The sequence below is a fragment of the Hyla sarda genome, chromosome 5 (assembly GCF_029499605.1).
Source record: "Hyla sarda isolate aHylSar1 chromosome 5, aHylSar1.hap1, whole genome shotgun sequence".
Lineage (NCBI taxonomy): Eukaryota > Metazoa > Chordata > Amphibia > Anura > Hylidae > Hyla > Hyla sarda.
Genome location: NC_079193.1, coordinates 118,092,701 through 118,120,691, shown reverse-complemented (window position 1 = coordinate 118,120,691; position 27,991 = coordinate 118,092,701). Strand labels below are relative to the sequence as shown.

Sequence of the window (27,991 nt, the reverse complement as noted above, 5' to 3'; positions counted from 1 at the left end):
ATATCCATTTTCCTTATAAGCAGAGAGCTTCAAAGTTAAAAAAAAAAAGCTAAATTTTCAATTTTTTTCATCAAATTTTGGAATTTTTCACCAAGAAATTATGCAAGTATCGACAAAATTTTACCACTAACATAAACTAGAATATATGAAAAAAGGAAAGAGATGCGCTCCTAGTGTAATATGTCAGGATAGGTGTGCCCATTAGGAAACCAAGTATAAGGCTTACCAGAGGGCGTTGTGCTGAGGGCACAACACCTATGCAGGCGTGTAGAATCACTCAATGGACGTGAGGTCAGCAGCTCCAGGATCCCCTCTGAGTGTCCTAGACGCTCAGTATCAAGGTAAGATTCAAGATGTGTGATCCATAATCCGGGACACAGAAACTGGGGATTTGTTTCCAAAGCGCTTGAGGAGGAGAAGAAGCGCTTTGGAAACAAATCCCCAGTTTCTGTGTCCCGGATTATGGGTCACACATCTTGAATCTTATAAACTAGAATATGTAACGAAAAAACAATCTCGGAATCAGAATGAAAGGTAAAAGCATCCCAGAGTTATTAATGCTTAAAGTGACAGTGGTCAGATGTTCAAAAAATGGGCGGGTCCTTAAGGTATATTTAGGCTGGGTCCTTAAGGGGTTAATGATAATTATTTATTATGCAGCACTGTATAACCTCATGAGCTGCACTCAATACAGCATGTGCGATCCAGCCTGTGGCTGGATCTCACAGGCTTCCGTAGCTGGCAGACAGGAGGCAATCAGCAGGCCTCCTGCTGCCATAGCAACCAACAATCACCCTCCCCCTGTCAACACCATAGATGCCGTGATCACAGCATCTATGGAGTTAATGCTGCCAGGAATGGTGTAATCTCGGCCCTGCAGCTGCGGCAGGACCCCTGCTGTGACTGACAGCCGGGTTCCGCTGCTGATCTCCTGGGCCGTGCATGGCAGAGCAGGAGATCAGTAGGACGTATGCATACGTCCCATCTTACGAACATGTCAGTTGCATATGCGTAAGCATATGTCCTGTAGCGGGAAGGGGTTAAACACTGTTATACAGGCTTTGCACTGACATAGTGCATACATTGGAACATAGTGTAATTTCTTCTGTGTTGTCACATCAAAAGTTAAAGGGGTACTCAGGTGGATAACATTAACATTTTATTATTATTTTTTTTTTTTTAATGGACTGGTGCCAGAAAGTTAAACAGATTTGTAAATTACTTCTATTTAAAAAATCTTTACCCTTCCAGTACTTATTAGCAGCTGTATGCGACGGATGAAATTCTTTTCTTTTTGAATTTCTTTTTTGTCTTGTCCACAGTGCTCTCTGCTGATACCTGATGCCTGTATCAGGAACTGTCCAGAGCAGGAAAAAAATCCCCATAGCATATGCTGCTCTGGACAGTTCCTGACACGGACAGAGGTGTCAGCAGAGAGCACTGTGGACAAGACATACAAGAAATTCAAAAAGAAAAGAATTTCATCCGTAGCATACAGCTGCTAAAAAGTACTGAAAGGATTAAGATTTTTAAATAGAAGTAATTTACAAATCTGTGCAATGTAAGGAAGCAAGAAGGGAGATGGCACACTAAGGTGTTACTGCACCTGTCTCAAGGGTACTGCAAGGTTTCATTGGGCCACAGTAGGTCTCCTGCGGGGTGCACATACGAAGAGTATGAAGTATCAATAGGTACAATAACAAAGGCAAAATTTTGGTTTTCATTAAAATTTCCTGGGGTTTTTGGGGTTCGACGCACATAAAATGAGAGGTATCATTACAAAGTACAATTGGTTGAGCAAAAAACAAGCCCTCATATGGGTCTGTGGATTGAAATATAAAAGTTTTTTCTAAATGAACTGGTACCAGAAAGTTAAAAAGATTTGTAAATTAGGTCCAAAAACAAAGGCACGTGTGTGCACTCACCGCTCAGCGGAGACAGCTCAGCATGGAAGTCCGGTTCGGGGAAGTCTGGAGGCGCTCGGAGGCTACGCCGGCTGTTTCACACGTGTATGTGTGCTTCTTCCGGCCTCACACATACATGTGTGAAACAGCCGGCGTAGCCTCCGAGCGCCCTTTCACCTGCACCGATGCTGTGATCCAGCCTTCCCCGAACCGGACTTCCATGCTGAGCTGTCTCCGCTGAGCGGTGAGTGCACACACGTGCCTTTGTTTTTGGACCTAATTTACAAATCTTTTTAACTTTCTGGTACCAGTTCATTTAGAAAAAACTTTTATATTTCAATCCACAGACCCATATGAGGGCTTGTTTTTTGCTCAACCAATTGTACTTTAATGATACCTCTCATTTTATGTGCGGCGAACCCCAAAAGCCCCAGGAAATTTAAATGAAAACCAAAATTTTGCTAATTTTGGAGGGTTTTGATTTCACACTGTACACTTTACCTTAAAAATGAAATTTTTCATTATTCTGTGGGTCAATACGATTAAAATGATACCCATCTTTACATAATTTCTATTATTGTACTGCTTTTAAAAAATATCAAACTTTTTTACAAAATCAATATGTTTAAAATCTCCCTATTTTGACCACCTATAACTTTACCATTTTTCCGTATATGGGGCGGTATAAGGGCTCATTTTATAACACTTTTGTGTATATTTGACTATTTGATCGCTTTTTTTAATTTTTTTGTGCATGTGATGTGACAAAAAAGCAGCAATTTTGTACTTTTTTTTATTTTTTACATTTATGGCATTCACCGTACGGGATCATTAACCCCTTAAGGAACAGGCCATTTTACACCTTAGGACCAGAGCGTTTTTTGCACATCTGACCACTGTCACTTTAAACATTAATAACTCTGGAATGCTTTTAGTTATCATTCTGATTCCGAGATTGTTTTTTCGTGACATATTCTACTTTAACATAGTGGTAACATTTTGTGGTAACTTGCATCCTTTCTTGGTGAAAAATCCCAAAATTTGATGAAAAATTTTAAAATTTAGCATTTTTCTAATTTTGAAGCTTTCTGCTTGTAAGGAAAATGGATATTCCAAATAATTTTTGGAAGACACCAGAGGGCTTCAAAGTTCAGCAGCAATTTTCCAATTTTTCACAAAATTTTGAAACTCGCTTTTTTTCAGGGACCAGTTCAGGTTTGAAGTGGATTTGAAGGGTCTTCATATTAGAAATACCCCACAAATGACCCCATTATAAAAACTACACACCCCAAAGTATTCAAAATGACAATCAGTAGGTGTTTTAACCCTTTAGGTGTTTCACAGGAATAGCAGCAAAGTGAAGGAGAAAATTCACAATCTTCATTTTTTACACTCGCATGTTCTTGTAAACCCAATTTTTGAATTTTTATAAGAGGTAAAAGGAGAAAATGTATACTTATATTTGTAGCCCAATTTCTCTCGAGTAAGCACATACCTCATATGCCTATGTAAATTGTTCGGCGGGGGCGCAGTAGAGGGCTCAGAAGCGAAGGAGCGACAAGGGGATTTTGGAGAGTACGTTTTTCAGAAATGGTTTTTGGGGGGCATGTTGCATTTAAGAAGCCCCTATGGTGCCAGAACAGCAAAAAAAAAAAAACACATGGCATACCATTTTGAAAACTAGACCCCTTGGGGAACGTAACAAGGAATAAAGTGAGCCTTAATACCCTACAGGTGTTTCACGACTTTTGCATATGTAAAAAAAAAATTATTTTTTTTCACTAAAATGTGTGTTTCCCCCCAAATTTCACATTTTTGCAAGGGTTAATAGCAGAAAATACCCCCCCAAATTTGTAACCCTATCTCTTCTGAGTATGGAGGTACCCCATAAGTTGACCTGAAGTGCACTTACGGGTGAACTACAATGCTCAGAAGAGAAGGAGTGATATTGAGACCAAATTGAGAGCAAATTTTGCTCGGGGGGCATGTCGCATTTAGGAAGCCCCTATGGTGCCAGAACAGTAAAAAAAACACATGGCATAACATTTTGGAAACTAGACCCCTTGAGGAACGTAACAAGGAATACAGGGAGCCTTAATACCCCACAGGCGTTTCACGACTTTTGCATATGTAAAAAAAATAAAAAAAATTTCCACTAAAATGTGTTTCCCCCCAAATTTCACATTTTTGCAAGGGTTAATAGCAGAAAATACCCCCCAAAATTTGTAACCCCATCTCTTCTGAGTATGGAGGTACCCCATAAGTTGACCTGAAGTGCACTACGGGCGAACTACAATGCTCAGAAGAGGAGGAGCACCATTGAGCTTTTGGAAAGAGAATTCGTTTGGAATGGTAGTCAGGGGCCATGTGCATTTACAAAGCCCCCGTGGTGCCAGAACAGTGGACCCCCCCACATGTGACCCTATTTTGGAAACTACACCCCTCACAGAATTTAATAAGTGGTGCAGTGAGCATTTACACCCCACTGGCGTTTGACAGATCTTTGGAATAGTGGGCTGTGCAAATGGAAAATTAAATTTTCCATTTTCACGGATCACTGTTCCAAAAATCTGTCAGACACCTGTGGGGCGTAAATGCTCACTGTACCCCTTATTACATTACATGAGGGGTGTAGTTTCCAAAATGGGGTCACATATGGGGGGGTCCATTGTTCTGGTACCATGGGGGCTTTGTAAACACAAGTGGCCTTCAATTCCGGACAAATTTTCTCTTCAAAATCCCAATGGCGCTCCTTCTTTTCTGAGCATTGTAGTGCACCCATAGAGCACTTGACGACCACACATGGGGTATGTTCTTACTCAGCAGAAATGGGGTTACAAATTTTGGGGGGCTTTTTTTTATTTTCCCTTGTGAAAATTAAAAATTTAGGGTGACACCAGCATTTTAGTGAACATTTTTTTTTTTCATTTTCCCATCCAACTTTAATGAAAATTTGTCAAACACCTGTGGGGTGTTCAGGCTCACTATACCCCTTGTTACGTTACGTGAGGGGTGTCGTTTCCAAAATGGGGTCACATGTGGGTATTTATTTTTTTGTGTTTTTGTCAGAACCGCTGTAAAATCAGCCACCCCTGTGCAAATTACCAATTTAGGCCTCAAATGTACATGGGGTTCTCTCACTCCTGAGCCTTGTTGTGCGTCCGCAGAGCATTTTACGCCCACATATGGGGTATTTCTGTACTCAGGAGAAATTGCGTTACAAATTTTGGGGGTCTTTTTTTCCTTTTACCTCCCGTGAAAATAAAAAGTAAAGGACAACACCAGCATGTTAGTGTAAAAAAAATGTTTTTTTACACTAACAGGCTGGTGTAGACCCCAACTTTTCTTTTTCATAAGGGGTAAAAGGAAAAAAAGCCCCCAAAATTAGTAGTGCAATTTCTACCGAGTGTGGAGATGCCCCATATGTGGCACTAAACTGTTTCCTTGAAATACGACAGGGCTCTGAAGTGAGAGAGTGCCATGCGCATTTGAGGACTAAATTAGGGATTGCACAGGGGTGGACATAGGGGTATTCTACGCCAGTGATTCCCAAACATGGTGCCTCCAGCTGTTGTTAAACTCCCAGCATGCCTGGACAGTCAGTGGCTGTCCGGAAATGCTGTGAGTTGTTATTTTGCAACAGCTGGAGGCTCTGTTTTGGAAACACTGCCGTACAATACGTTTTTTATTTTTATTGGGGGGACAGTGTAAAGGGGTGTATATGTAGTGTTTTACCCTTTATTATGTGTTAGTGTAGTGTAGTGCTTTTAGGGTACATTCACACTGGCGGAGATTTACAGTGAATTTACCGCTAGGAGTTTGCGCTGCGGTGAAAAATTTGCCGCAGCTCATACTTGAAGCACAAAACTTACTGTAAACCCACCAGTGTGAATGTACCCTGTACGTTCACATGGGGGGGCAAACCTCCAGCTGTTTCAAAACTACAACTCCCAGCATGTACTGACAGACCGTGCATGCTGTAAGTTGTACTTTTGCAACAGCTGGGGGCACACTGGTTGGAAAACCTTCAGTTAGATTCTGTTACCTAACTCAGTATTTTTCAACCAGTGTGCCTCCAGCTGTTGCAAAACTTCAACTCCCAGCATGTACTGATCGCCAAAAGGCATGCTGGGAGATGTAGTTATGCAACAGTTGGAGGTAAGCAACTACAACTCCCAGCATGCAGAGACAGCTGTTTGCTGTTTAGGCATGCTGGGAGTTGCAGTTTTGCAACATCTGGAGAGCTATAGTTTAGAGACCACTGCACAGTGGTCTCCAAACTGTGAACCTCCAGATGTTGTAAAACTACAACTCCCAGCATGCCCAGACAGCAAACTGCTGTGTGGGCATGCTGGGAGTTGTAGTTTTGCAAGATCTGGAGGTGCACAGTATAGAGATCACTGTGCAGTGATCTCAAACTGTAGACCTCCAGCTGTTGCAAAACTGCAACTCCCAGCAAGCCTAAACAGCTCTCTGGGCATGCTGGGAGTTGTAGTTTTGCAACATCTGGAGGGTTACAGTTTAGAGACCACTATAGTGGTCTCAGACTGTAGCCCTCCAGATGTTGCTAAGTAACTGACCGGCTTCCGTCGGATCCAGGGAGCTGCATCGCCGTCCTCTTCTTCCGCCGATCGTCGCCCGCTGCCGCCGCTGATCATCGCCCGCTGCCGTCGCTGATGGGTAAGTGGATCTTCGGCGCCGGTCCCTGTCGGTTTACCCATCCTGCCCCGCCTATTGTGGGTGGGCAGAACGGGGAAACCGAAAGTAAACCCCTCTGCCCCCGATCTGCTATTGATGGTCGCATCTAGACCACCAATAGCAGAGATAGGAGGGGTGGCAGCTCACTCCTATCGCTACAGGGGGATCGTGGGTGTCTAGGACATCCGCGATCCCCTTTATTTTCCGGGTCACTATAGACCCGTATGACCCGGAATAGCTGCAAATCGCAAGTGTGAATTCACTTGCGATTTGCGGCGATCGCCGACATGGGGGGGGGGTCTGATGACCCCCCTGGGCATTTGCGCTGGATGCCTGCTGATAGATATCAGCAGTCACCCCGGCCCGGTCCCCGCCCGGCGCGCGTCGGGGACCGAAATTCCCACGGGCGTACAGGTACGCCCTTGGTCCTTAAGTACCAGGGAGCAAAGGCGTACCTGTACGCCCTTGGTCCTTAAGGGGTTAATATTATATTTTAACCCCTTAAGGACGCAGGACGTAAATGTACGTCCTGGTGAGGTGGTACTTAACGCACCAGGACGTACATTTACGTCCTAAGCATAACCGCGGGCATCGGAGCGATGCCCGTGTCATGCGCGGCTGATCCCGGCTGCTAATCGCAGCCAGGGACCCGCCGGCAATGGCCGACGCCCGCGATCTCGCGGGCGTCCGCCATTAACCCCTCAGGTGCCGGGATCAATACAGATCCCGGCATCTGCGGGAGTTCGCGATTAAAATGAACGATCGGATCGCCCGCAGCGCTGCTGCGGGGATCCGATCATTCATAACGCCGCACGGAGGTCCCCTCACCTTCCTCCGTGCGGCTCCCGGCGTCTCCTGCTCTGGTCTGTGATCGAGCAGACCAGAGCAGGAGATGACCGATAATACTGATCTGTTCTATGTCCTATACATAGAACAGATCAGTATTAGCAATCATGGTATTGCTATGAATAGTCCCCTATGGGGACTATTCAAGTGTAAAAAAAAATGTAAAAAAATGTAAAAGTAAAAGTAAAAAAAAAGTGAAAAATCCCCTCGACCAATAAAAAAGTAAAACGTCCGTTTTTTCCTATTTTACCCCAAAAAGCGTAAAAAACATTTTTTATAGACATATTTGGTATCGCCGCGTGCGTAAATGTCCGAACTATTAAAATAAAATGTTAATGATCCCGTACGGTGAACGGCGTGAACGAAAAAATTTTTAAAAAGTCCAAAATTCCTACTTTTTTAATACATTTTATTAAAAAAAAAATTATAAAAAATGTATTAAAAGTTTTTTATATACAAATGTGGTATCAAAAAAAAGTACAGATCATGGCGCATAAAATGAGCCCCCATACCGCCGCTTATACGGAAAAATAAAAAAGTTATAGGTCATCAAAATAAAGGGATTATAAACGTACTAATTTGGTTAAAAAGTTTGTGATTTTTTTTAAGCGCAACAATAATAGAAAAGTATATAATAATGGGTATCATTTTAATCGTATTGACCCTCAGAATAAAGAACACATGTCATTTTTACCAGAAATTGTACGGCGTGAAAACAAAACCTTCCAAAATTAGCAAAATTGCGTTTTTCGTTTTAATTTCCCCACAAAAATAGTGTTTTTTGGTTGCGCCATACATTTTATGATATAATGAGTGATGTCATTACAAAGGACAACTGGTCGCGCAAAAAACAAGCCCTCATACTAGTCTGTGGATGAAAATATAAAAGAGTTATGATTTTTAGAAGGCGAGGAGGAAAAAATGAAAACGTAAAAATTAAATTGTCTGAGTCCTTAAGGCCAAAATGGGCTGAGTCCTTAAGGGGTTAAAAGAACGGACATTTACGCACGTGACGATACCAAATATTCTTTTTTGAGTAAAATAGGGATAATGGGTGATTTACATTTATTTTTTTAACTTTTATTTTGTAACTTTTTTAACTTTTATTTTTAACTCTTTATGTCCCCATAGAGGACTAGATTGACAATACTTTGCCATTAGATTGCCAATACTGTTCAGTGCTATGCATATTATACAGTATTATAGTGATGTCATTATCATATGTACACGCCCAACCTACTTTTATTGGGGAATTCCAATTTAGGAGGTTATGTCTAACTGATTAGAACATGGTAATAAACCATGTTCAAGAGACAAAGGAAACCCTAGGAAAGAGAAAAAATAAGGAAAAGCCTTAGACAGACAAAAAAAAAGGAAGTCTGCCACTGAAAGAGGTCCACAAGATGGAAGCCATGAAAGCCATGTGAGATCCCAACAAGCTGGACTGATCACACAGTACAGACTATAGCTATCCATGGCGATGCGATGATGGACCATCCAGCGTTCCTAGGAGCGGAAATCAAAATCTTTACATAGACTTGGTAAGAGATACCAAAATGGTATTCCATTTAATTAAGACCAATTTGGATAATGTGGATGGAATTATACCATTTAGATTGGCAAATAAATTAATTAAATAAAATAATTATCTCCATATTGAGATTATAGTTTTAGGGTATTGGGAGACTTCATTCTACCTGCAGAAGAATCAATACTCATAATCTATCAAAGCATTACATTACTGCTTATAGATATTGATAGAATTCCCATTTTGTCAAGCTAAGTGTTATAAATAAATTTCCCACACAAGAAACTTGATTCAAGTTCTTCCTCCTAAAATATAATCTAGTTTTGTCTTAATGTCTTACCAAGATCATGTATAGAAAATAGTCCAGAATGGGGGGGAGATATATCATAGTTCTTCCTTGTTTATATCCTTAGATGGATTTGCCCATTCTTGGAATCAAGTGAGAGTGGTGTATAAACCTTTTTCTTGTACGATCTCCTAACCTAGTAGCTTTTTTTTATTGTAACAAGTTACTCACTACTCACATGTATTGCTTTACTATATGTAGTCAATTAACAAGCTTGTAATGCTTATTATCTAATTGCTATTCAGTTGCATATATCATTGTGTTTGCTACTCATTTATGTTTATAATCTTATAACCAATAAATCTGCATACTTTTGTAATACCTGTGTATTATTGTGTATTGCAAAATTACATCCTTAACGTTAATGTCATCCCGTCATAAAAGAACTTGTTGATATCTGAGGAAATAGTCGGACTCAGATGTGAATTGTATTGATTAGGTTTGTCTACAATTCACCAGGTCATAATTTTGATATTTTTGATCATTTTTATATTTTTCATAATTCATATTTTTATGACCATAGTGCATGATTCATAATTGAGTTATTACCGCACCGCACACGTAAATAATAATAATACTTTTTCATATTTATCACTGTTGACCGGCAGAGGGTGCTAATATTCAGAATGTGGAGAAGGCAAGTAACCTTTAAGGTGATACTGCAAATTTGGCCTTGTCCCTCTCCCTGCTGGTGACCTCACACCTCCCTTCCTCAAGTTTTTTTTTCTAATCACTATGCAGTGCCATTTCGTTGGTGTCTGCACAGTCATAAAGTGAAGTTCTTTTAATCCCTTCATTACTCCCTGAATTTCGATTTTTGGATTACATATTCTTCTTCCTCACCTTCTAAGGCCCATAATATTTTTATTTTCATTATGTGAGGGCTTTTTTATTTTTTGCTGTACATTTTACCCTTTATTTTATACCACATAATGTAGTAGAAAGCTAGTAATACTTGTGAGACAACATTGAAAAAAAAAGAGTTCAATCATATAGCAAAAATGACAGTCATTACGATTTCAACAATAACTAATTTGTATGCTTTCTTTGTATTACTGTTAAAAAAACTTTTAAAAATCTGTGCATCATTATAACTTTTCTATTTTTCCACCTACAGAGCTGTATGATGGCACATTTTTTGTAATGTGATCTGTACTTTTTATTGATACCACATTTGTATAGATGATTCTTATATAATTTTTTCATTTTTTTCTGGTTTGGGATGTGACATATGCTCACTCTTGGTGCAGTCAGGGACATGAGTGCACAAGATATTTTTTTTATACTATTGGGGTATGTTCCCACGTACATATACTGTTGTGGCAAAATCCACAATGGAATTTGTTTATATCTATTGAAGTTAAAGGGGTATTCCCCGTAGAAAACTTTTTTTTAAAATCAACTGGTGCCAGAAAGTTAAACAGATTTGTAAATTACTTCTGTTAAAAAATCTTAATCCTCCTAGTACTTATTAGCTGCTGAATACTACAAAGGAAATGGTTTGGTTTTTTTTTGGAACACAGAGCTCTGTGCTGACATCATGACCACAGTGCTCTCTGCTGACATCTCTGTCCATTTTAGGAACTGTCCAGAGCAGCATATGTTTGCTATGGGGATTTTCTCATACTCTGCACAAAAATGAACAGAAATGTCAGCAGAGAGCACTGTGGTCATGATGTCAGCAGAGAGCCCTGTGTTCCAAAAAAAAAAAAAAAAACATTTCCTCTGTAGTATTCAGCAGCTATTTTTTTTTAAGAGAAGTAATTTACAAATCTGTTTCACTTTCTGGCACCAGTTGATTTAAAAAAAAAAAAAAAAAAAGTTTTCCACGGGAGTACCCCTTTAATCGGTAGCAACAAAATCTGCTGTGGCTTTTCCGCTGCAGAATATGTAGGTGTAAACTTACCCTTAGACTAATTCAGTGCATAGCAATGACAGCACAATTTATGACAATGCATATCCTGACGGATATACAGTCTGTAGGACTACAACTCCCTGTGTGGGCTCAGGCAGCACAGTCAGTGAGCCGACACTCGGGAGTTGTATTACTACAGTATCTATATACAAATGCAGCTTCTGTGACCAGTACGACTAAACCTATGCAATCACTGGTAAGAGTGGCAAGTACAGCCAGGACCAGCCAGCAGCCACTGTTTACTGTGCTGTTCATATCCTTGCCCAGCCTCCCTCCTCCACATTGTAACAAAAAGTAGTTAAGCAGAACATCAGTGACAGCTTTATTACTTAGAAATCACCTTTACTGAATCTCCTTTAGTCCTGGTTACTGTGAGCGAGATTGTCTTTCCTGTTCCTGATCAGTGCTGACTTGCTTGCTACCAGCCCCTCTTTCATCACCATAAGCTCCATACAGCCAGTGGAGAGAGGGGTGGGAAGCAACTCTTCTGGACTTCCAAAAAAAATTGCATCCAGCTTGCCTTTTTTCTTCACATCTGCTACGTTTTACGCTTGACTTTGCACACGTGGAGTACACAGCCTAATGTTAGCCTTTGGGTTGCCTCCCACTTTCAGTTTCCTATGCTCTGTGCCTGTCAAATAGCATCTGAGTAGGTGCTGTGAAGTTACACACTACACAGTGGCTATAGTAATGGTAGCCCTCAGTACACACATTATTATTGAATAACATTTATTATACATTATCATGAAACAAAAAAAGTACCTTTTAACACAATTTTATTTATAGAAAAATAATAATAATAATGGTGACACATTTCCTTTAATTTCAGTGTCTTGAATATTTCCTTTAGCTCTTAAGGTTGTATTGTTATGTATTTTTTATATTTTTTAACATGTTTCTTACTTTTTAGTTTAGAGTCTGGAAATATAGCAACGTGTAATGATATGTTGGAGAGTGAACGAAAAGTGCCATACCGCCGCCTTGAAGCTGCTGCGCAGAAGTTTGCAAAGGTGGTTATTCCAACAGATTTGGAAAGACTAAGGAACCACCAGATAAATATGGAAAAGGTTAGATTAATTTACTGCTTTAAGTGCTTAAAACACTTATGTTATGTGTATGACCTTTTTTTCAGCTGTATTATATTAAAATTTCTTATCCAATAAAAAAGTTTTAAAATCCTTAAAATTATCCATTACGAAAGGAGGGGATTGTGGAGAACATGTACTTATCATAATAACGAAAATAGTGGAATGAATGGAAATGATCTTTAATATACATCAAGCTAGCAAATGATTGAAAGAGGGTTCTGGTAAAGCAACCAAAAAGTTTAAACTTGTAAGCAGAGAAAAGAGGAGTCCACAGGGAAAAAAAGGGAAGGAAAATGGATACATGCATCATAGCCCCGTTCAGATGCAAAAGCAGTTCCGAGATTCTACACCACAAGGCAGGCATCACTTTTAGTACTTTTTCCTTGTATATAGAGTAATGGCATTAAATCACAGTTTATATTTTACGGGGTTTCCTATGAAGGGTTTTCCTATCAAGGATATCATTTCTTTGCTCATCTTCCTCAGTGTGAACACACACTAAAGGTACAGTCACACATATTTTACTTGCTGCTGATTTTACACAGGAAAATTCACATGTAATGTCATAATATGAAATCAGCAAGTTTTCGTGTGTGAAATCCACACTTTAGGTACTGCATGAATACACATTTCACACATGAAAACTGATAACATAGCTGATTACATGCTATGAAATTACCTGCAGATTTTCATGCATAAAATTTGCAGCAAATAAGGAACTTGCGAACATACCCTAATAGTACATTTACCTTGCAGTGGCCGTTGCTAGGGGGTGTGGCCCAGCAGGAGCTTTGGTTGTATCAATTCGAAAACAAACTTACTCCAGCTTCTTTGGAAATTGTGGGCATTGCTCTTACCATGGCAGAGGATGTGGACAATGAAGAAAGAAAACGAAATGATCCAGCACTTGACGAAATCCACAGCTTTATTAGATCCTCTCTAAAAACAGCATTGCAACACACAACTCACAATGTATATGTAATCTTGGCGCGTTTCGAGTGCATGCGCTCTGTCGCATGTGTTCGAAACGCATCAAGATAACACATACCTTGTGAATTGTGTGTTGCCATGCTGTTTTTATAGAGGATCTAATAAAGCTGTGGATTTCGTCAAGTGCTGGATCATTTTGTTTTCTTTCTTCATTGTTGGACACACTGAGCCTGGGTGAGGATCAGTGTACGACACCAAGAGGGTGAGCTGGACTTTCCTTTACTTTCTTGCAGAGGATGTGGACACCCTTATACTGGAGAGGGAAGTGTCAGGACAGAGATCTAACATGGCATTGTTAAAGGGGTTATCCAAAAAATACCTGTTGTGTAGTATATAGCAAAACAAACCTTTACTTACCTCCTGTGCTCCATCTATGCCTACGGTGTACTGCTCCGGGCCCTGCAGCGATCCTCTTCTTGAGCAGCAGCCTGATGCTTGGAGCCTGGGAAGCACCAATGTCCAGTGTGTGATACTCTGAATGATCTACACCCTGGCCTTACACATCATCATTTTTTGAGAATCACTCTGTGGATTTGTCCATCCTGAGTGTTCAAGGTATTGAACGTGTCAGGCCCCCCTGGCCGGGGAGGCAATTGGACTAAGCTTGTGTTCAGATGGGAGGCGTTTTAGATCCTCCGTCTGGACACCCATGAGGATTGAACTGAAAAAAACGATGTTGCATATATTTATTAGTTGTCTGTATATACAAACTGCGTGCTTTTTTATGTCATTTATAAGTTTAACACATTTTCATATATTCAATAAGTTTGTCTGTCTGTTTTTCCAACCTCTATTTCAGTGGTTTTTAACCTTGTTGGAGGTTGGAGTTTCATATGCGCATTCACCGGACACCTCTTAATTCGAAAAATAAAATCAGATTTTTTCAAATTCAAAACATAGGAGGTGGAATAAATGGAATTTGGAATTTGAAAAAAGGGGAAAAATGGAACGACTCCCCAGGGAGTTAATAGTGATGGGGGGAATTTAAGTATATATTTATACATAGGTGCACAAAATGAATAAAACCATTAGGCGCGGGTAGTGTTCCCCCACACATTAGGTGCATGCAGTGTTCCCCCACACATTAGGCGCAGGCAGTGTTCCCCCCACACATTGGGTGCAGGCAGTGTTCCCCCCACACATTAGGCGCAGGCAGTGTTCCCCCACACATTAGGCGCAGGCCGTGTTCCCCCACACATTAGGCGCAGGCCGTGTTCCCCCACATATTAGGCGCAGGCCGTGTTCCCCCACACATTAGGCACAGGCAGTGTTCCCCCACACATTGGGCGCAGACAGTGTTCTCCCACACATTAGGCGCAGGCAGTGTACCCCCACACATTAGGCGCAGGCAGTGTTCCCCAACACATTAGGCGCTGGCAGTGTTCCCCCACACATTAGGCGCTGGCAGTGTTCCCCCACACATTAGGCGCTGGCAGTGTTCCCCCACATTAGGCGGGCAGTGTTCCCCCACATTAGGCAGGCAGTGTTCCCCCACAGACATACAGCCTCCAGCCATATACAGTGTATGGCTGGAGGCTGTATGCCTGTGTACTGCCCACTTCAGTGCTCCGACCACCGCTCCGGCTATAGTAGTAGGTCTCGAGCATTGAATATGACGTGCCGCTGGTCACTTACCAAGCTGGCCAGCGCGCGCCTCCTTTTCTATCCTCCGGTCCTCGGCGCCTTCGTTTCTATGGGCGCACGTACGGGACGTCAGTGACGACCCGGCGTGCGCTATGTCCCGACGGCCCCTGCGTTTTTAAATTTAACGCGGGGCCGCATGGAGTTAATAGTGATGGGGGGAATTGCCTCGTTGCTACAGGACGGGCAAACACCGACTCTGCTCGGGGCCCTGGGCCAGCTCGCAGCCCCAAACAATTGCTTGGTTTGTCTGCCCCGCCGAACCCGCGAGACTGACTCACCGAACCCCTGGGGTTCGATCGAATCCAGGTTAAGAACCCCTGCTCTATTTTCACCCTGTCCTGTCCCTGTCCATTATCTTACCATGCCAGGCACTGGGCAGGCTTTAACTCATTTCTTGTTAGACTTCTTACCAGATATATAGCAGGTATGTTGTTCTTGTGTATTATTGCTATGATTAAGGTTTTTTGATAAACCAAAATGCGTCAGCCTTTCATTTAGCTCTTATATGTTTTTGTTTTATGCACTGTGTTTTTAATGGATTGAATTGAAGTCTTGATTTTTAAGGGTACGGTCCCACGTACCGCTTGCGCAGCGTATTTCACGCTGCGCATAATCGTTTGCAACAGCGGGAAATACGATGATCCTACACACGGGGCAAGCCAATGGCAGCCCTGTGTTTTCAGTGAAGATTGGAGGCAAAGTCGCATGCTGGCGTGACTTTGACGTGCGGCCCCACTCCAATCTTCACTGGAACCGCAGGGCTGCTCCCAGCTAGCCCTGTGTGTATGATCATCTGAGAATACACAGAGTATTTCCCGCTGCTGCAGATGATTTTGTACAGCGTGAAATACGCTGCGTAAGCGGTACGTGAGACCGTACTCTAAGGGAGCTGGAACAACCTTTTTTCCTGTTGTGCATCTTGACCTGGGATCCGGCCCAGCTTCATTCCTTGCCATTCCTTGACTCCATTGGACTCTTTATGTTGGGAGCTGACTGTGCATTTTATCCAGTGTGTGACACTGCCTCACAGTAAATTGCTGGCTGCAATGATGTCTCGGCTCAGCCAGCGATTTGCTGAGCACAGTGTGACACACTGGGCTCGGGTGCATCTTGGGCCCCACAGCCACGCTGTGGCCCAGAAAGAGGATATTTGCGGGGGATCTGTACAGGACAATGGAGACATCGCTGGAACTGTAGGTGAGTCAGGCATACTTTTTGAAAAAGTAAACAGCCGCTGGATAATATCTTTAACCCCTTAAGGGCCAAGGACGTATGCATACGTCCTAATTTCCTGGTAGTTAAGGACCAAGGACATGCGCTTACTTCCGTGCGAATTTCGGTCCCTGTCGTGCACCAGGCAGGGACTGGACCGGGGTGACTACTGATATCGATCAGCAGGCACCCCGTGCAAATGCCCAGGGGTGTCATCAGACCCCCACATGTCGGCTATCTCCGCAAATCGCCGGTGAATTCACACCGGCGATTTGCGTCGATTCCGGGTCATACGGGTCTATGGTGACCCGGTGACCCAGAAAATAAGGGGGATTGGGGTTGTCCAAGACAACCACGATCCCCCTGAAGGGATAGGAGTGAGGGGGCAGGGGTGCCTTCCCTGCAATTTGTCGTTTAGAAGCGATGACCAATAGCAGATCGGGGGCGGGGGGTTAACTTTCGATTTCCCCGTTCTGCCCACCCACAATAGGCGGGGCAGAAGGGGGAAACCAAAGGGGACCGGCGCCGAAGTCCACTTTCCCATCGGCAGCAGGCGGTGATCGGAGGCAGAAGAGGACGGCGATGCGGCTCCCTGGATCCTACGGAAGCCGGTGCAGTGCCTAGCAACATCTGGGGGCTACAGTTTGAGACCACTATACAGTGGTCTCTAAACTGTAGCCCTCCAGATGTTGCAAAACTACAACTCACAGCATGCCCAGACAGCTGTTTGCTGTGTTGGCATGCTGGGATTTGCAGTTTTGCAACAGCTGGAGGGCTACAGTTTGGAGATCACTGTGCAGTGATCTCTAAACTGTGGCCCTCTAGATCTTGCAAAACTACAATTCCTAGCATGCCCACACAGCAGTTTGCTATCTGGGCATGATGGGATTTGTAGTTTTTGCAACATCTGGAGGGCCGCAGTTTGGAGATCACTGTGCAGCCAAACGGCTGTCTCGGCATGCTGTAGTTGCGTACCTCCAGTTGTTGCATAACTACATCTCCCAGCATGCCCTTCGGCGATCAGTACATGCTGGGAGTTGTAGTTTTGAAACAGATGGAGGCACATTGGCTGGAAAATATTGGGTTAGGTAACAGAACCTAACTGAAGGTTTTCCAACCAATGTGCCTCCGGCTGTTGCAAAAGTACAACTCCCAGCATGCTCGGTCTGTCAGTACATGCTGGGAGTTGCAGTTTTGAAACAGCTGGAGATTTGCCCCCCACCCCCCCATGTGAATGTACAGGGTACATTCACACGGGCGGGTTTACAGTAAGTTTCCTGCTTCAAGTATGAGCTGCGGATAATTTTTCGCCGCAGCGCAAACTCCTAGCGGGAAACTCACTGTAAACCTCCGCCAGTGTGAATGTACCCTAAAAACACTACACTACCACATAATAAAGGGAAAAACACTACATACACACCCCTTACACTGTGTCCCCCCCCAATAAAAATGAAAAACGCATTGTACGGCAGTGTTTCCAAAACGGAGCCTCCAGCTGTTGCAAAACAGCAACTCCCAGCATTTTTCGGACAGCCACTGACTGTCGGGGCATGCTGCGAGTTTAGCAACAGCTGGAGGCACCATGTTTGGGAATCACTGACGTAGAATACCACGCCTATGTCCACCCCTATGCAATCCCTAATTTGGTCCTTAAATGCGCATGGCGCTCTCTCACTTCGGAGCCCTGTCGTATTTCAAGGAAACAGTTTAGGGCCACATATGGGGTATTTCCATATTCGGGAGAAATTGCACTACAAATTTTGGGGGGCTTTTTCTCCTTTTACCCCTTATGAAAAGGAAATGTTCGGGGCTGTTAGTGTAAAAAAAAAAAAATAATTTACACTAGCAGGCTAGTGTGGCCCCATTCTTCATATTTTCACAAGCGGTAAAAGGATAAAAAAGACCTCCAAATTTTGTAACGCAATTTCTCCTGAGTACGTAAATACCCCATATGTGGGCATAAAATGCTCTGCAGGCGCACAACAAGGCTCAGGAGTGAGAGCGCACTATGTACATTTGAGGCCTAAATTGGTGATTTGCACAGGGGTGGCCTATTTTACAGCGGTTTTGACATAAATGAAAAAAAATAAATACCCACATGTGAGCCCATTTTGGAAACTACTCCCCTCACAGAAAATACCAAGGGGTATAGTGAGCCTTAACACCCCACAGGTGTTTAACGAATTTTCGTTAAATTTGGATGGGAAAATGAAGAAAACATTTTTTTTCACTAAAAGGCTGGTGTTACCCTAAAGTTTTCATTTTCACAAGGCAAAATAGGAAAAATAAGACCCCCTAAATTTCTAACCCCATTACTTCTGAGTAATAGACCCATAGACCCATATGTGGATGTAAAGTGCTCTGCGGGTGCACTACAATGCTCAGAAGAGAAAGAGCATCATTGGGCTTCTGAAGAGAAAATTTGTCCATAATTGAAGGCCACGTGTGTTTACAAAGCCCCATAGTGCCAGAACAATTGACCCCCCCCCACATGTGACACCATTTTGGAAACAACACCCCTCATTTAATGTAATAAGGGGTACAGTGAGCATTTACACCCCACAGGTGTCTGACAGATTTTTGAGAAGTGGTCCGAAAAATGTAATTTTTCATTTGCTTAGCCAGTGGGGTGTAAATGCTCACTGCACCCCTTATTAAATTCTGTGAGGGGTGTAGTTTCCAAATTGGGGTCACATGGGGGGGGCGGGTCCACTGTGCTGGCACCACAGTAGGCTTTGTAAACGCACATGGCACCTGACTTCCATTCTAAACAAATTTTCTTTCCAAAAGCTCATTGGCGCTCCTCCTCTTTTGAGCATTGTAATTGTAGTGCGCCAGCAGAGCACTTGACGTCCACATATAGGGTGTTTCCATACTCAGAAGAAGTGGGGTTACAAATTTTGAGGGTAATTTTCTCCTATCCTTTTAGGAAAAACTGCATTTTAGTGAAATTTTTTTTTCATTTACACATCAAACTGTAACAAAAAGTCGTCAAACACCTGTGAGGCGTTAAAGGGGTATTCCAGGATTTTTTTTTATTTGACTATGATACAGGGGCTGTAAAGTTAGTGTAGTTCATAATATAGTGTCTGTACCTGTGTGTGACGGTTTTCTCACAATTCTTCTGTGATTTTCACCCCACTATTTATTTTTTAACAGCATACAAAATGACTGTTGTCTCGGATTTTTCCCAGCTTGCAATGCGGCCGAGACCTGACTCACTAGTCAGCTGATGACAGGGAGCCTGTCTGCTTCAATGGGTGGAGAGCGCAATCTGCAACTAATGCAACAGCTGGAGGCACCCTGATTGAAAACCACAGGTCTTTTGATGGATACAGCTCAGTTATGTTTCAATGGGTTGGGGCTGATGTGTGGGAGGGAGGTAAAGGGAATTGTGGGATTTGTAGTTAAAAAAAGAAAAGTGAAACAGGAAATACAAGTTCACAAAAAGCTAGCCACAGTATTATGGTAATCTCATGACATAGACATTTAGCCCCAAGACATGCGCACATCCTTCCTAAGCATGTCCATTACTGTCTGCCAAGTACGTACTAAAATCACCTTATGGTGGAGAACCCCTTTAAGGCTCCCTGTAGCCCTTGTTATGTTCCTTGAGGGGTGTAGGTTCCAAAATAGTATGCCGTGTGTTTTTTTGTTTTTTTTTGCTGTTCTAGCACCACAGGGGCTTCCTAAATGCGACATGCCCCGAAAAACCATTTCAGCAAAATTTGCTTTCCAAAAGCCAAATGTGACTTCTCTTCTGAGCATTGTAGTTCGGCCGCAGAGCATTTTATGTTGTAACATTGGGTATTTCCATACTCAGAACAGATGGGGTTACAAATTTTGAGGGGCATTTTCTTCCATTACCCTTTGTAAAAATGGTAAATTTCATTTTCATTTACACATCCAACTTTAATGAAAATTTGTCAAACACCTGTGGGGTGATAAGGCTCACTGGGCCCCTTGTTATGTGCCTTGAGGGATGTAGTTTCCAAAATGGTATGCCACATGGTTTTTTTTCTGCTGTTCTGGCACCATAGGGGCTTCCTAAATGTGACATGCCCCCCAAAAACTCTTTCAGAGAAACTCACTCTCCAAAATTCCATTGTCGCTCCTTCCCTTCTGAGCCCTATACAGCACCAGACGAACACTTGTCATACACATATGAGGTATTTCCTTACTCGAGAGAAATTGGGTTACAAATTTTGAGAGGATTTTTCTCCTTTTACCCCTTGTAAAAATTCAAAAACTGAGTCTACAAGAACATGTGAGTGTAAAAAAATTTCGATTTTTAATTTTCTCCTTCACTTTGCTACTATTCCTGTGAAACACCTAAAGGGTTAACACACTTACTGAATGTCATTTTGAAAACTTTGAGGGGTGCAGTTTTTATAATGGGGTAATTTGTGGGGTATTTCTAATATGAAGGCCCTTCAAATCCACTTCAAACCTGAACTGGTCCTTTAAATATTCCGAAATTGAAAATTTTGTGAAAAATTGGAAAATTGCTGCTGAACTTTGAAGCCTCTGATGTCTTCCAAATGTTAAAACATGTCAACTTTGTGATGCAAACATAAAGAATACATATTGTATTTTTGAATCAAAATATTATTTCTGTGGAATGTCTATTTTCCTTACAAGCAGAGAGCTTCAAAGTGCAAAATTTTCTACTTTTTTTCATAAAATTTTTGCATTTTTCACTAAGAAATGATGCAAGTATCGACAAAATTTTACCACTAACATAAAGTAGAATATTTTATGAAAAAACTGTCTTGGAATCAGAATGAAAGGTAAAAGCATCCCAGAGTTATTAATGCTTAAAGTGACAGTGGTCAGATGTGCAAAAAACGCTCTGGTCCTACAGTGAAAATTGGCCTCGTAATTAAGGGGTTAAAGGGGTACTCTGGTGGAGAACTTTTTTTGTTTTCTTTTTTTAAATCAACTGGTGCCAGAAAGTTAAACAGATTTGTAAATTACTTCTATTAAAAAACTTAATCCTTCCAGTACTTATTAGCTGTTGAATACAACAGAGGAAATTATTTTCTTTTTGAAACACAGAGCTCTCTGCTGACATCATGACCACAGTGCTCTCTGCTGACATCTCTGTCCATTTTAGGAACTGTCCAGAGCAGCATATGATTTCTATGGGGATTTTCTCCTACTCTGGACAGTTCTTAAAATGGACAGAGGTTTCAGCAGAGAGCACTGTGGTCATGATGTCAGCAGAGAGCTCTGTGTTCCAAAAAGAAAATAATTTCCTCTGTAATGAAGAAATTAAAGGTCCAGCCCAGGATAACGTGCAATAAAAGCCAATATTTATTGTAGATTCAAGCCATAGGACAGCAGGACACAAGGTAACGCGTTTCGGCCGGCAAAACCAGCCTGTAAACCAGCTGTACTGCAGCACAGTATAACCTATAAAAAGGGAAAAGTAAAAAAAATAAAAGGTTTTTAAATAAAGTGTAAAAAATGTAAAATAAAAATGCCCCTTTCCAAATAAAACCTTATATTATCACCCCAAAAAATAAATAAAAAAGAAACAAAACGCCCAAACCTATACATAATACATATTGCCATGTCCGTTATCACTTGTACAATAAAACTATAATGGTATTTATCCCGCATGGTGATCGCCATAAAAAACAACTACAAAAAAATTGCAAATTGTGGTGCAAAATGTGGAATAAAAAAGATCTAAATGTAGCATAAATCACAAAAATTGTACCAATAAAAGGTACAGCTTGTCCCGCAAAAAATTAGCCCTCACACAATGTGAACAAAAAAATAAAAAAAGTTATGGCTGTCAGAACCTGACAACACAAAAAAGGGGAAAAAGGATTTTGTTGAGAAAAGGAAAAAGAACATATGATTTTACCGATCCGCAGAGTAAAAATAACATAATTTTTACCATACAGTGAATGCCATAAAAAGATAATAATAATGAAAACAAAAGAGAAATAATGAATACAAAAGACAAAAAGGAGATTTTTATCCTTACCGTAAAATCTCTTTCTCGAAGCATTAATTGGGGGACACAGACCATGGGGTGTATGCTGCTGTCACTAGGAGGCTTGATACTATGGCAACAAGAAAAGTCGGCTCTTTTCAGCAGGATATACCCGCCTCCAGGCCTTAAGGACACATGACGTACTGGAACGTCATGTGTCCGCTCCCAATCTATAACGCGGGGCCACGGCGTCATAGCTGATCGGGCCCGGCCTCTAACAACGGCCGGGACCCGTGGCTAGTAGCGCGCGGGATTGATTGCTGTGCCGCGCGCTATTAAGCCTTTAGACTCGGCGTTCAATGTTGAACGCCGCGTCTAAAGTGAAACTGAAACCATGCCGGTTAGCTCAGTGGGCTGTTCGGGATAGCCGCGGCGAAATCGCAGCATTCCGAACAGCTTACAGGACAGCAGGAGGGTCCCTACCACCTCCTCGCTGTCCGATCGCCGAATGACTGCTCAGTGCCTGAGATCCAGGCATGAGCAGTCAAGCGGCAGAATCATCGATCACTGGTTTCTTATGAGAAACCAGTGACCAATGTGAAAGATCAGTGTGTGCAGTGTTATAGGTCTCTATGGGAGCAATAACACTGCAAAAAAAAAGTGAAAAAAAGTGAATAAATATCATTTAACCCCTTCCCTATTAAAAGTTTTTCCCATAAAAAAAAACAGTGTAAATAAAAATAAACATATATGGTATCGCCGCGTGCGGAAATGTACGAATTATAAAAATATATCGTTAATTAAACCACACGTTCAATGGCGTGCGCGCAAAAAAATTCCAAGTCCAAAATAGTGCATTTTTGGTCACTTTTTATCATGAAAAAATTAATAAAAAGCGATCAATAAGTCCTATCAATGCAAAAATGATACCGTTAAAAACTTCAGATCACGGCGCAAAAAATTAGCCCTCATACCGCCCCATACACGGAAAAATAAAAAAGTTATAGGGGTCAGAAATGACAATTTTAAACGTATTAATTTTCCTGCATGAAGTTATGATTTTTTCCAGAAGTACGACAAAATCAAACCTATATAAGTAGGGTATCATTTTGGCCGTATGGACCTACAGAATAAATATCAGGTGTTATTTTTACCAAAAAGTTTACTACGTAGAAACTGAAGCCCCCAAAAGTTACAAAATGGCGTTTTTTTTTCAATTTTGTCTCACAATGATTTTTTTTTCCGTTTCACCGTAGATTGTTGGGAACAATGACTGACGTCATTACAAAGTAGAATTAGTGGCGCAAAAAATAAGCCATCATATGGATTTTTAGGTGCAAAATTGAAAGTTATGATTTTTTAAAGGCAAGGAGCAAAAAACGAAAATGCAAAAACGGAAAACCCCCCGGTCCTTAAGGGGTTAAGGGAGCTGAAAAGCCAACCCTTGGGCCAGCCCGACTGGAAAGGGAAAGGGGTCAGGAAAGGAAAACCACGACCGGAGAAAAAAAGGTCTGAGTTTCACACCAACGAAAAGAAGACCGCCAGGTATGGAGGCAAATCTTGCAGAGGAAGGCTTGTGAGTAGTGTTGCTCGCGAATATTCGCAACTCGAATTTAATTCGCGAATATCGCAAATTCGCGAATTCGCGAATATTCGCGAATATAGCGCTATATATTCGTAATTACGAATATTCGTTTTATTTTTTTTTATTTTTTTTAATTTTTTTTTTTCACAGTACACATCACAGTGATCACCCCTCTCTGCTTCCAGCTTATGTGGTGTAAGAAGGCTCTAATACTACTGTGTGAGACTGGTGTGCGAATTTTAGCATATGCGAAAATTTACGTATGCAAATTTTCGTATATGCGAATTTCCGTTTATGTTAATTTTGTATATGCAAATTTTCGCATATGGTAATTTTCGCACACGCGAATATTCGCATGTGCGAAAATAAAACGAGGATATTACGAATATGCGAATATTCGCGAATATGACGAATATTCGTCCATATATTCGCGAATATTCGCGAATTCGAATATGGCCTATGCCGCTCAACACTACTTGTGAGCCCTCAGCATAGTGCGAACCACTTGGGAAGAGAAGCCGCGGATCCTCAGAACCGCTGTCTCAATCGCCACGCCGTCAAAGGCAAAGGCAGAGACTGTAAATAGGGAAGGCAATCCCATGGAAGGGAAGCAAATTCGATCCTGTATCCGTTGACTACCCCATCCCTGACCCAGGGATCCTGAATGTGCGTGGTCCAGGCATCCTGGAAGAGTAAGAGGCGACCAACCACCCAAGTAAGGTCGGCGGGTGGGGGCGACCCTTCAGGCTGAGGAAGTCCTACGGTTGCCTGATGGGGCCGCCAAACGGCTGGAACGGACAGCCGACCTCCGGGAGGGACAGGTCCAGAAGGAGGAAGCCCTCTTCCCGTGAAGGCGCCTGGCTGGACCCTTTGTTGGTACCAATGGTCCGCAGAACCGGAAGGCGGAGGACTTCCGACAGCAAGCGGTTCTGTGAGCCTTATCCAGAGGTAAAAAAGAACTCTTTTCCGCCCGTCACCTCACTTCCTGAAGGCGGTGTCGGTATTCCATGCTTTAAGCCACATGGTGGCTACCAGGTAGCTTGTGGCACAGGCAGCACAGCGGCTGCGCATGGAAGCAGAACACAGAAAATCTCCAGCTGAGGAGCATCTGAGAGCTAGATTAAATAAATCCTCTGGAAGGATCTTGAAGACTACCCTGGCGGAGTTGGGAGACCATACTGAAAGGGCTTTTGACACCCAAACAGAAGCAAAAGCAGGAAGAACCTGCTGTCTCTCCCAAATCAGCCAACGGCTGGGTAGTCGCCTTAGAGAGGCTGGAGACCGGCGGATCCACAGTTGGAGAGGAGGTCCACCGAGCAATGAGTTCCTTGGCGAAGGGATACCGCACTTGAACCTTCTTTGTGTCCTGAAACTTCTTGTCAGGTTGCCTCCAGACGGATACCAGCAGGGCGTAAAATTCAGCGTGAGAGCTGAAAGTCTTGGGTGCCGGTCGTGCACGAAGAAAGGAGACTTCTGGAGCCATGTCCGAAGTTCCTGGGTCCTTTAGATGGAAGGTGTCTCTTATTGCCGAAACCAATGAGTACACCACATCAGGCATCTCCGTGCGGTCCTCAGAGTCGTAGGCCGAATCAGAAACCTCATCCACAAGTTCTCCAGGTGAATGGGAATGAGGTGAGGCAGCCCTGGAAGAGGTCGGGCACGATGATAGGGAACTTCTGGAGCCACGTCCGAAGTTCCTGGGTCCTCTAGATGGAAGGTGTCTCTTAATGCCGAAACCAATGAGTACGGGGAATACCCAGTATGAGGTCGGGGAATACCCAGACCGGAAGGATGGCCGAACCCACAGGGTCTGGGAGGGCATCCTGAGTAGAAATAACAGGGGGTTCTGGGGGAGCAGTCGTGCAGGCAGAACAAGTGGGTTTAACAGAACCAGTAATTTTGTGTTACAACCCTTAGAGTGTAATAGTAAACCAGGGACCTAGTCATCTGTTAGAGGGAGGAGCAGGTCTGGGCTAGGACAAGTAAAAAACCCCAGGTCTGAGCCCCCAACGCAGCTGCTGTGAAGTTTTTATAACTCTGGCAGGCTGTGGAGAGATGCAGAACACTGCACCAATGGCATGAGGGGACCGTACTTAACCCCTTAAGGACAATGGACGTACTCCTACACCCCCGTTTCCGAGTCCTCGAGGACGTAGGAGTATGTCCTGTCCATTCCCGGCCCCCCACCGCTAGCCGGAGGGGAGCCGGTGCCCGATGCCTGCTGACATCGATCAGCAGTCATCGCGGCATATCGCCCAGGGGGGTCATGATGACCCCCCATGTCGGCGATGGCCGCAGATCGCTGGACAATTCAGCCCAGTGATCTGCGGCGATTCCGGGTCAATCGGGTCTCCAGTGACCCGGTGACCCTGAATCACTGGCTGATCGGGGCCATAGCCAGCAGGGGTGAGGTGGCACCCCTGCTGCCACCTCACATTCGCCCTGATTCGTCGCCCGGTTTACCGGCCGACCAATCATGGCACCTGCTGCGGGTGTCACTCCCGCAACCCGATCCGCCCCTCTTCCGGAGGACGTGATCGGGTGCGGGAAGAGGACCCCGGCAGCTGGGGACCCCGATCCCCGGCATCCCTGTTGGGATCGGGGCTCCAGGAGCGGCGGCAGCGGCTAGGGACTGACCTGCAGCGTGGATCAGCAGTTGGGTGAGTGACAGCCACCTGCTGTTGCTTAGCAACAGCTCCCAGCATGCAAAAAGGGCATGCTGGGAGCTGTAGTTATGCAACAGCAGGAGGCAGACCACCACAACACCCAGCATTCCCTTATGGGCATGCTGGGACTTATAGTTTTGCAACAGCTGGAGGCACATTTTTTCTATGGAAAAGTGTACCTTCAGCTGTTGTATAACTACAACTCCCAGCTTGAACAATCAGCTAAAGTGCCTGCTGGGAGTTGTAGTGGTGCATCTGCTGGTTGCATAACTACAACTCCCAGCATGCCCGTTGGCTGTCGGTGACTGCTGAGAGTTGTAGTTTTGCAACAGCTGAAGGCACACTGGTTGTGAAACACTGAGTTAAGTAGCAAACCAGTGTGTCTCCAGCTGTTGCATAACTACAATCCCCAGCCAAAGTAGTATGCCTCCAGCTGTTGCATAACTACAAGTCCCAGCATGCCCTTCCACTGTCTGTACATGCTGGGGGTTGTAGCTTTTGCAACAGCTGAAGGCACACTGGTTGCAAAACACTGAGTTTGTTACCAAACTCGGTGTTTCACAACCAGTGTGCCTCCAGCTGTTGCAAAACTACAACTCCCAGAATAGACTGATAGACCGTACATGCTGGGAGTTGTAGTTTTGCAACAGCTGGATGTTTCTCCCCCCCCCCCCCCCCCCCAATGTGAATGTACAGGGTACACTGCAAACTGCCAGCAAGAAACTACTGTGAACCCCTGCCCGTGCGACTGTACCCTAAAAACACTACACTACACTAAAACACAATAAAATAAAAAGTAAAAAACACTAAATATACACATACCCCTACACAGCCCCCCTCCCCTCCCCAATAAAAATGACAAACGTCTGGTACGCCACTGTTTCCAAAACAACTACTCCCAGTATTGCCAGATAGCCACTGAGTGTCCAGGCATGCTGGGAGTTTTGCAACAGCTGGAGGCACCCTGTTTGGGAATCACTGGCGTAGAATACCCCTATGTCCACCCCTATGCATGTCCCTAATTTAGGCCTCAAGTGCGCATGGCGCTCTCACTTTGGAGCCCTGTCGTATTTCAAGGCAACAGTTAAGGGTCACATATGGGGTATCGCCGTACTTGAGAGAAATTGTGTTACAAATATTGGGGGGGGGGGGGTATTTTCTGCTATTACCCTTTTTTTTCTTTTTTACATATGGAAAAGTCGTGAAACACCTGTGGGGTATGAATGTTCACATTACCCCTCTTTACGTTCCCCAAGGGGTCTAGTTTCCAAAATGGTATGCCATGTGTTTTTTTTTTTTGTTGCTGTTCTGGCACCATAGGGGCTTCCTAAATGCGGCATGCCCCCAGAGCAAAATTTGCTTTCAAAAAGCCAAATGTGACTCCTTCTTTTCTGAGACCTGTAGTGTGCCAGCAGAGCACTTTTCACCCCCATATGGGGTGTTTTCCGAATCAGGAGAAATTGGGCTTCAAATTTTGGGGGGTATTTTCTGCTATTACCCTTTTTAAAAATTTAACATTTTGGGGAAACCAAGCATTTAGGTAAAAAATTAGGGTATTAAGGGTATTAAGGGCATTTTAGGGTATTAAGGTTCACTTTACCTCTTGTTATGTTCCCCGAGGG

At 43.2% G+C, this 27,991-nt stretch overlaps 1 protein-coding gene across 3 annotated transcripts in view; it reads left to right on the top strand.

Annotated features, from left to right (window-relative positions):
* The window catches only part of STX17 (syntaxin 17), a 389,479-nt gene that overhangs the window by 19,469 nt on the left and 342,019 nt on the right, over nucleotides 1-27,991 (top strand). For all 3 annotated transcript variants that reach the window (XM_056520149.1, XM_056520150.1, XM_056520148.1), the window contains exon 2: nucleotides 12,148-12,304. In XM_056520149.1, coding sequence (XP_056376124.1) covers nucleotides 12,148-12,304 — 157 coding nt within the window. The remainder of the gene's footprint in view (nucleotides 1-12,147; nucleotides 12,305-27,991) is intronic.